The sequence below is a fragment of the Echinops telfairi genome, unplaced genomic scaffold (genome assembly GCF_000313985.2).
Source record: "Echinops telfairi isolate 266 unplaced genomic scaffold, ASM31398v2 ScPeMD7_5;HRSCAF=22, whole genome shotgun sequence".
NCBI classification, from domain to species: Eukaryota; Metazoa; Chordata; class Mammalia; order Afrosoricida; family Tenrecidae; genus Echinops; species Echinops telfairi.
The window spans coordinates 32,078,190-32,089,216 of record NW_022103901.1 but is presented as its reverse complement, the minus strand read 5'-3'; the positions used below and the strand labels follow the sequence as shown (position 1 = coordinate 32,089,216).

At 44.0% G+C, this 11,027-nt stretch overlaps 1 protein-coding gene across 1 annotated transcript; it reads left to right on the top strand.

Annotated features, from left to right (window-relative positions):
- The first annotated feature begins 291 nt into the window (after positions 1-291).
- Positions 292-1,239, top strand: LOC101651979 (olfactory receptor 1361-like). The gene has a single exon (XM_004706199.2). The coding sequence runs from the start codon at positions 298-300 to the stop codon at positions 1,237-1,239; it is 942 nt and encodes a 313-aa protein (XP_004706256.1). The 5' UTR covers positions 292-297.
- Positions 1,240-11,027: the final 9,788 nt, after the last annotated feature.

Genomic DNA, 11,027 nt, shown 5'->3' with positions numbered 1-11,027 from the left:
GAAAAACTGACTAGGAAATGTTCAATGAAACAAACACCATCATAGAGATGGGCTGAGCATGAACCTGGGCCTGTTTTGTGTTATTTTTTATAAAATAAAAAGGATGAATCAAGTGGGTCCACTGTCACTTAAAACTGGGAGTCAGAAGTTGGTGGAGTAGGGACGGGGGGCAGATTCTGACTGAGCAACTCTGATAAAGTAAACAAGCCCATAGCTGGAGCCTGACTTGTCCCTGCAGACTCTCCACTCCTAGGTTTCTGCCCATTCTCTCTCTTCTCTGCCTGTGATCCTAGATCTATGAGTGGAGCAAACCAGTCGAGTGCCTCTGAGTTCCTGCTCCTGTGGCTCTCCAGGCAGCCCGAGCAGCAGCAGCAGCTCCTTTTCATGCTCTTCCTGAGCATGTACCTGGCCACAGTCCTGGGAAACCTGCTTATCATCTTGGCCATCAGCTCAGACTCCCGCCTGCACACCCCCATGTACTTCTTCCTTAGCAACCTGTCCTTCGTGGATATCTGCTTCACATCTACCACTATCCCTAAGATGCTTGTCAACCACATCCTTGGGAGTCAGACCATATCTTACCCTGGGTGTCTCACACAGATGTATTTTTTCATTGTTTTTATCAATATGGACAATCTCCTCCTGGCTGTGATGGCCTATGACCGCTTTGTTGCTGTGTGCCACCCTTTACACTACACAACAAAGATGACCCCTCAGCTCTGTGCCCTGCTGGTTTCTGGGTCTTGGGTCATTGCCAGCCTACATACTCTGTTGCACACTCTGCTGACAGCTGGACTCTCATTCTGTGCAGACAGCAGGATCCCCCACTTCTTCTGTGATGTGGCTTCTCTCGTGAAACTTGCCTGCTCTGACACACACATCAGTGAGATGATGATTCTCACGGAAGGGGGTCTGATGACGATCACCCCATTGCTTTGCATTCTGGTTTCCTATTTTTGTATCACTTGTGCTGTTTTGAAAATTCCATCAGCGAAAGGAAAGTGGAAAGCCTTCTCCACCTGTGGTTCCCACTTGGCTGTCGTTTCCCTCTTCCATGGCACCATCATTGCTGTGTATTTCAGCCCATCATCCACCCACTCGGCTGAGAAGGACATTGCAGCTGCTGTGATGTACACGGTGGTGACCCCCATGCTGAACCCTTTCATCTACAGCCTCAGAAACAAGGACATGAAAGGGGCTCTCAGAAAAATGATGGGCAGGAAGAGAGCGTCTACCTGATGAAAGACCCACAGACAATGAATTATGAACAGGTACAGTAATCTTTCCAACTCATAATAAGCTAGGTGTCTGGGTGTGTAAATAATTTAGACTCGATATTTACAATAAATATTGATCAATGGCAATGATAGTTGTTGTTAATAACTGGAATATAAAATGTTTTATGAAAAGTTTCACCTTTAAAAGCTCCAAGTAAAATAATTTTTTCACTCCTCTGTTAGAAATTCCCTCAGAAGCCACAACCCCAAAATGATGGCACCTAGTCAATTTGACTGACTCACAGCAACTCTATAGAATGGAGCGAAGTGCCTCACAGTCTCTGCAAGCCTGCATGTCTTTGTGGAATGAGACTGTCGTATATTTCCCTTACAGAAAGCCTGGTGCAGAATAAAATTCCATAAGAACATAACAGGCTCCTGGCATCATTCTGACAAATAGAAGTACTACAGGACAGAGTAAAACTGCTTCTTAGGATTTCGGAGACTGTAAATACCTATGGAACCAAACAGCCTGACCTTGTTCCAGTGGGATAGCTGGTGGGATCGAACTTTCAGTCTGGTGGTTAGCAGCCCACCATTGACCCCGCTGTCCCATCAGGGACCCTTGGATCTAGAACCACTCCAAACGGATCCCCTGCCTTGGAGTTGATTCCACTCCTATAGGATGGAGTAGAACTGCCCTTCTAGATTTTTTGAGGCTGTCCATTTTTGCAAGTGGAAAGGCCTCATCCTTTCCTTGTAGAGTGAATGGTGGTTTTGAACTTCTTACCTTGCAGTTAGCACCCCAACACAGAACCCTCTAGGCCATCAGGGCTCTTTTCTGAATTTACAACCAAGACAAGCGAGCAAACAAACAAAACTTACTGGCATGGAGTCAAGGTTGACTCAGAGGAACCTGAAAGGTCAGGATTGAACTGTTGCTGGTGGCCCCGGTTGCAGAGCTACAGGGCCGGGGGCTCCGGGTATTCACAGAGGAAGCGATGTCCCAGGCAGAAGCTTCAGAGGGGTCAAAGCCGCGCTGCCCAACTAGGGCAACACAAGTGGGTGCCTGTGAGGGTGGTCTCTCGGCTGGCCGCCCCAGGGGCCTGAGCTACCAGAAATGGGGACCTCAACAAGCAGATGAAAAACCCCACCAGCAACACGAGGAGGAAGAGAGAAGGGAACTTGCGGCTGCAGTGGCCGCTGCTTCAGGAAGACTCGCAGAACAGAGGCTGCTGGGGCTCAGGACCCCAAACTGCCACCGTCACGAGAGGGCTGTATGGTCCCAGAGCCTTCAGCAAGACCGCCAGGCCATGGGTGCGAGGAGGTCTTCACCTTCTAGGCCATGGTCAGGAGTGTTGCTGTCTTCTTCAGAAATAATGAAGATCCTCAGAAAGGCTTTAAGCAGTGGGTGGTGGGTTTGAATGCATGTCTGGAGAAGTAATAATGCAGGGGTCCCCCGGGAGGCAGCTGGATTTCGAGGTGCTGCCTATCTGGTCCTGAGAGGGGTGCAGCAGTGAGTGGCCTTAAGCAGGGTTAAAAGCTCCTTCCAGCCCATGGAGCGGGGACCCCTCCCCCAGCAAGTCTCCCATTGTCCTCAGCCCAGGTGGCCTTCAAGCAGACTCTAGAAGAGGAGACCATGAAAGTGGAGCCTGATATCCCTGTCTCCCAGAGTTCAAGCAAAAGAGGGGGCTAGGGGTGCGTCCAGCCCATGCCTCAGGAGATCCAGCACATGGAGCTTCTCAGCAAGAGCCAGGCTGGCTCCAAGATGCAGCCCGTAGGCCAGCCTCAGGAAAGGTGCCTACTGGCAGCTCCACCAGGACCTGGGGCTGGAAGGGCCGATGGTTCCCACTCCTGTTCTCTGGGACAGCACCCTGCACCCCATCTACAACTCCGTGGTGCTTGACCTGCATGAGACCAGCTTTCTCAGCCTGCAGTTAGCCGGTACACACTGTGCTAGGGCTGAAGAGCTACTGAGAAGTGTGGCTGCCCTGACTATGTGAAGACAAATTCTGGGGTACGCCTAACCTTCCCAGGGCACCATGAATTGAAGGTCTTTGGGGTCTCAGTCACCCTGTATGCTGATAAGTGACTGGAGTTGCTCAGACTGGAGTCTTGGCAGAATCTGTCTCTTCCCCAGCATGAGAAGATAGTGTGCCAGGTACCATGGAATCCATCTATGCCGGCACCTATTGGAGTTCTCTCTGGTCATCCTGGTAGGGGAGCAAGGGACCGTGTGTGCTATCAAGGATGAGGAGCTACATGAACTGGCCCCAAACCCAGAGGGCTTCCTGAATGTTGGCCTCTAGAGGTTGGGCCAAAAAGAGTGTACCTGTACCGAGGTCCCTGCCCCAGGGCTAGCGGGTGAATGAGCTAGAGTACCCAGCCACCCTCTGACAATGGAGGGGGGAAATGGGAAATCTCAGGAAAGCTGCTGAATAGCATCATTTACCCAGACTTGCCCATGGGCAGTGTTCGCCTTATTTCCTCCCACAATTTGTTCAATATTGACTAGGCCCAGAAACCCTGCTGCTTTACCTCTGAATACCTAAGGATGTAACTACTGAGTGTAAGATGCCCTGCTGTGAGTCTGCAGTGACACAGTGGTTCCCCTCAGGAACCGGAACATGGCTGTCAGGGAGCAGGCAGCCGTCTTAGATTTTGCCAGTTCCCTCAGTCATGTCCTTTGTGGAATTTCTGATTTTCATTTGTAAAATGAATCCTTTCAAGTTAAGACTTTGCATGTTCTTGTCCTATTTTTCTCTTCGCCTACCCCACTCCTCAGCAGGCACCTCCCCACCCCAAACCTTTCATTTGAGTATTCCCACACTGAACAGCGTTCAGAGATTTCCACAGAGCAGGGCTCTGCACCAGCCCCCGGAGGATTCCTGGGCTGCTGCTCTCTCTTCTGTCCATTCACCCCTCCAAAAACCAGCAGGGAGCTGAGGCACCAGTGCACTACCATGGAAGGCGTCAGTGTCCTCTTACTAACTTGAATTTCCTATTATTTTCGAGGGTTTTCTTGTTGATGGAAATTAACCCACAATAAAATGTGCAAATCACCCCCCAAAAAGAACTGCTCCTGTGAATTTCTGACCCTTTAACTCTTTATGGCAGTAGAAAGGCCAGTCTTCCTCAAGGAACAGCTGGTGGTTTTGAACTGCAAATCTTGCAGTTAGTAGCCTAAGTAACCACTATACCACCTGGGCTTCTTCTGATTCTACAACTCAAAAGCTCAAAACTCATTGCCATTGAGATGATTGTGACTCATAGTGACCATAGGAAAGGGTAGAACTGCTCCTGTGGGTTTCCAAGACTGTAACTCTTTACGGGAATAGAAAGTCCCATTCTCCTCATCTCCATCTCCCACCCCACAGACAGACTGGTAGTTTCAAACTGTGAACCTTGAGCACCATCACCCAATGCTTAACCACTACTCCACCAAGGCTCCTATACACTAACAGGACTCCTATGAATCTACAACAGTGATCTTTAATCCGAGTTGCCTGTATCAGTTGGAGATCTTTTAGTATACCCTGATGCTGGTCCAAATGCTGGCTGGAACCCAACACTTAGTGTTCTTTCATTCTGTTTTTTATCTGAGAGTTCTAATGAACATTCTGAGTAGACAACCCTGCTGCTTTAAATATATTTGGAGTTGTTGTTTAGGAAGTGAGTCTAGAAACCATTAAGGACATACCATTCAAGTGTGGGGACAATCAATAAGGGTGGGAGTTCTCTGTGGAACTTTCTCTTGGCCAAAGTGTTCTTCTGCTAGCATCAGTCCTTTGGGCACAATTCACATTCCTGTGCCTCATATGGAATCCTAAGGATTCATGGTACTTTCTAGTGTATCATCATCATCCAATTAAACTGTCTTATTTGTGGGAGTACCAGTATAGTTAGCATGATGTATTATTTTTTCTTAGGGTGTCCCTGTGTATCACAAACGGGTTAAGCACTGGCATACTGGCTGGAAGGTTGGCAGGCTGAACCCACACAGAGATACCTTGGAAGATACCTAGCTATCCACTTCTTAAGGAAGATCACAACTTTGAAAACCCTAAAGAACAGTTAGTTCTTCCCTGCACACATGGGGTCACTGTGAATCAGAATAGACTCAATGTCAACCAAATCAATAGTAAGCTGGCTTTTTTTTCTACCTAGGAAACAGATGAATATTTCTTATCTCATCTGTCCTGGATACCTTGCCTGTCCCTTCACCCTCATCCTTGAAGATCCAGATCAATGTGAACTCTTTTGTAAAGCCTTGGCTGATTAGTCTCACTGAGATTGTCATTTCCTCTGATAAGTTCCCACACAAAAACAAACAAACAAACAAACAAATGTCTCCATTTTGATTTATTAGTTATGTAACACTATCTAATCAGCTTGATTCCCCTGGAGACAATGAGATGCTTGGGACTTACACACAAAATTTTCTTTGTTTGCTATTATGCCACCTCCCATCACCACCACATGTATGTTATTAGTCCTAAACTCCTGTACTTGCAGGTAGAATCCTATTTGTGAGTAGAGTTTTCTTTGTTATGTTCATGGGACCATAGTAGTGTAGGGTGTGCTTTAAGCCAATTTTATTTTCATTATAAAAATGTCACATTTATTGAAGCCCAAATAAACAAGCAAAAAAGGAAAGCATGAAGATCACCAAGGAACCAAGAGACAGACGGTGAAAATTGATAAGGAACTTTCCCTAGGGCTGACACAGAGAGAACGCCTTTTCCTAGAGCTGGTTTCCTGAGTTCAGATTTCTAGCCTCCTAGATTATGGATAGCATTTCAGAGAATGGGAATTTCAGAATACTAGTGCTCACGGAAGTCTGTTCATTGTCCAAGAGGCAGTCATTCAAGTAAAGCAAAAGAATAGTGAATGATAAAGAAAAGTTTATCATTTCATCTGCACTTGCTGATGAAAATTAAAGAGTACAGCCATCAGTATGGATGAGAATTCAATATGATGGAAACAAAAATCCTCACAACTGGACAAATAAATAAAATTATGTTAAATGAGAAAAGATTCAAGGAGTCAAAGATTTTATTTCTTTTGCACTGAGTATCACTGTTCCTGGATACAACAATCAAGAAATCAAACAATGTCTTGTACTTGGCAAATCTGCTGCAAAAGGCCTCTCTAAAGTATTAATAAAGATGCCACTGTTTTCTGTGACTATTCAGCCAGCAGGGAGACTTAACCTGGCTAGGCACTCTTTCTGCACCCCACTAACAATGTCCAAACCCCAGCTCTGGTGATTTCTCTTCACCCTACCCTCAAGCAGGGATTGGCCAAGATAGATCTCTTTATGCTCCTAGTCAACAACTCTTTAGGCCCAGCCCAAAGCTATGTGCTCTTTCTGTGCCCTGCCAGCAAGTAGGGCTGCCAACAGGCAAGACTTGGTGTAGCACAGTGCTTTCTCCACCCTGGATAACTTTAGATGCACTCCTGATGCCTTGACCTGCTTGCATCAGTCCTCTCACTGACTAGAGCTACAAAGCTACAAGACCAAGTAAATAACCCATGCAAGCATAGACCTCCATTTTTTCTTCTCTCCTTTTCTTTTTCTTATTCTTTGCCCCCCCCCTCCTTTCTTTTTTTTGGGTGGTGGTGGAAGGAGAGATAACAGCTTTCATTCTTTTTCTCTCCATCCCTCCTTTTCTTCTATTTTCTCCCCTTTCTCTACCTTTTTTCCTCTACTTTTTCTTCTTCCTCTTTTTTCTCCATGCTTCCTCCTTTTTGGCACCACTTATTGGTGCTGTTGTTGTTGCTGTTATGTACCATTGAGTTGATTTCAAACCACAGCAACCCTGTGCACAACAGAACAAACACTGCACAGTGCTGCTCCACACAAATCAACTATCCCCACAACACCCCCAATCCTCCCAACAAGACCAGCTGCCCCACAATGCTTCAGAAGAAGCAGTCAATGACAGTCCACCCACATACATACACATGCTGTATACACAACTGAACAACACCCAGATCCAAAGAAATATTCTGAAGAAAAGACCCTGGAATGGCCTTAAATAGATGAGTTTATCTGGGTAAACTAGAGAAACAAATCCACAGAAACTCATTCATGTACAACAGAGAGTTGAATATAGGGTAAGTGTACATTCAGAAAGCATCCAAACCCAGGCCAGTCCAAACACATAAGTCTGATGTAGCCCTTTATCCAACACCGATCTTCAAAGTCCTCCTCAAACTCCTCAAAATGCACACAATGACACTGAATGCAGGAGGATCCCAGGCCAGTGGGTGGAAAGTCTTTGAATCCAGTTGTGGCATAAGCATCTCAGCACTGGGAAGGGTCTCCACGCGGCTTCTCCAGCATCCAGGGCTATGTCAGGGTAAGTTCATATGGCTTCTCCTCAGTGATGTCTCACAGAAAGTGAGCCTTGCCAGCTAAGGCAGCTGCGCACTGATCCGACTATCAGAGAACAAGGGACCAGAGAACTAGAAAGTTGAGGCCAACCAAGCCATTTATCTCTCCCTCCTTCAATTAATACCACATGTGTTTATCGGCCCGGTTGGCACAATAAATCTTAACTATCTCAATAGAATTCAGGAGAATAATGTTCAGGTACATTTAATAAATTAGAGGAAATGTTCAAGGGAACTATAGAAGGAATAAAAAAACTAGAAAATATACACCAAATAGAATTCCAGAAGATAAATAATAAAATAACAGAGTTAGACAACATGGTAAAAAATCAGAGTAAAAAAATAGAAGAAATGGATCAGAATTAATGGGCTTGAAGACACCTCTGTTGACTACAGCCATAAGAGAAATAATCAACAAAAAGAGCAAAGGAATTCACAGGAAGCCTAAGAATTGGGTGGGGCATCATCAAGAAGAACAAGGTCTGTCTCATTCAGATTCTGGAGCAGGTAGAAACAAAAAAATCCACAGAGAGAATAGTATGGGCAAACATGGAAGAAAACTTCCCTAACACGATAAAAGAGAAAACAACTATTCAAGATGCCGAGGGAATGGCTCCAAAGAAGACAAACATCGCAACAGATCAGAGTTAATTCCCCAATGTCAAGGAGAAGGAGAGAATCCCGAGAGCAGCAAGGGGGCAAAAATGACAGTCACCTAGAATGGAAAATCATTAAGAATGCGCTTGGGTTTCTCAGCAAAAGTCATGCAAGTAAGAAGACAATAAAACCCTGAAAGATTAAAAACTGCCAGAATATTATAGCTAGCAAAACTATCCCTCAAATAACAGAGAAATTAGAGTATTTTCAGACAAGGAGAAAATAAAGGGCTTTGTAAAATCAAGACCAGCATTACAAAAAAATTATAAAAATAGTAAAGTGAACACTTTAGGCAGAGAATCAGCATCAGGAGACAAATGTAAGAGCAACATAAAAGACAACACAACCCAGGAATCAACACAAATCAGCAGCAATATGCACCCATTCACAGACTCAAAAATCTTATCTTTATCTGGTTGGGTTATGCCTCACCTTGGATTATAGGATAGGGAAGAATTATACCTGTGTTTTCCAAGACTATAATCCTTTATGTAAATAGTAAGCCTGGTCTTTCTCCCCTGGAACTACTGGTGTTTTTGAACTACCAACAAGGTGGTTGCAGTCCAATGCATAACCCCTACAACTCCAGGATGACTTGAGCACACTGGAAAGAACGCAGGAAAACACTGAAGGAAGCAAGCCTGCACACTGCAATTAAGGAAGATAATTCTTTCTTGTTTAAATTACCCATGCTCCTGCTAAAATGTGTATGATACAAAAACTCAGGTAAAAAGGTAAATAAATAATTGGCTTAATTTTAAATCATGAAAAGTATGCATCATACTGTCACCATATTTACTCCATCTGTTTGTGGACCAAACAAACTGAGAAACTGGATTATGAAGAGGAATACATCAGGATGGACAGAAGGCTCTTTAACAACTGTGATTTGCAGATGACACAACCTTGCATGCTAAAAGCCACGAGAACCTGAAATACTCATGGATGAAACTCACAGACTAAAGCCTTAAGTATAGATTGCTGCTGTGTGTGTATATATATATACACACACATATATATATATATATATATATATATATATATATGTGTGTGTGTGTGTGTATATATATATATATATATATATATATATATATATATATATATATACATCCCATTTGATGATTTTTCTCCTCAAACTAGACCAATAGACAACACTGTGAAAACAGAAAAGATTCCAGGTTTCAAGGTTTAATTTTACTTGGATCAATTATCAACACTCATAGAAGCAGCAGTGAAGAAATCTACAACTAACTTCATATATGAAAGGTGAACAATGAACAGAAAAGAAATCCATGCATTTGAATTGTAGTGTTGGCAAATCATAAGAAATATACCATGGATGGCCAGAAGAACAAACAAATCTGTCTTGGAAAAAGTATAGTCTACATGCTCCCTAGAAGCTAAAATGGAGAGACTTTGTCTCATGTACTTTGAACTTGTTAACAGGAAAGCCCAGTCCCTGGAGAAGGATAACCAAGCTTGCTAAAATCAAAGGACAGTAAACAAGAGGAAGACCATCAAGGAGATGGATTGACACAGTGGCTGCAACAAGGGGCTCAGAGATAACAATTGTGAGGGTGACATAAGACCAGACAGTGTTTTGTTCTCTTGTGCAGGGGGTCACTATGAATTGTAGTGAAAGGACCTAACAACAACAGAGCCTTCAATGAGCTCTTCCCTGTTGAACACAGAAAACTATATAGGACATCACACAAGTGACCATGAGGGATTTAGAACAATAGTTACAAAAAAGGTCACTACAGTCATAGCTGTACACAGACAGAGCATAAACATTGTTCAAGCTACAGAAATGACAAATCATCACCCATCCTGACCAGTAGGAGGGATAGCTTACTCCTTACCAATTGTGGCTTTCACTTCTCTCCAGTCTTCCTGCTTTCTAGAGAAGCTATTGCTATGTCCAATGAGAACTGCCAATAATTTCTAACATCAAATCCAGATCACAGTAACCCTCACCAAAATCAGCTAACGCTCAAATTCTGGAAGACCTTTCTAACACCCTTAGACTGGAAAGTTCCTCGATAAATTCAGTCTTTTATGATGAAATGAGCAATAAACCCACTAAGATAGCTGTGTGGTCCTGGTGGTTTGGGCTGGAGGGCATTGGCAGTTGGATGAGTCACATTAGTTGGTAAAAGGATTTATCTTCCCCTCTTGCACTTCCATAGGTTCCTAAATTTATTTGGCCTTCTTTCCCATAAACTAAACTAAACTAAACTAAAAGAACATTACTCAATGGCCCCCTACAATGAAAAACTTTGTGCAATAGCCCAGAATACAGGGTAAACACTAAGAATCTGCTTTTGTACCCACCTGGATCATTCCAGAAATCTCAGAGAGCATTATCACCCATTTTGAGAAACAACGACTCCTAATCTTCCTTGACAAATGTGTGGACGGACAACTGCAAAGTGCCAGAGACTATCGGAAGGGAAAAGGGGTTTTATTACAAGCTATGACATGCCTTTATGACATTTAGAACCCATTCATTGTTTAAAAGAAAAAAAAATTAATATAAATTACTTTTGTTAGGGCCCCTTTCATGTCCTTGTTCCTGAGGCTGTAGATGAAAGGGTTCAGCATGGGGGTCACCACCGTGTACATCACAGCAGCTGCAATGTCATTCTCAGCTGAGTGGGTGGATGATGGGCTGAAATACACAACAAAGATGGTGCCATAGAACAGCGAAACCACAGCCAGGTGGGAGCCACAGGTGGAGAAGGCTTTCCACTT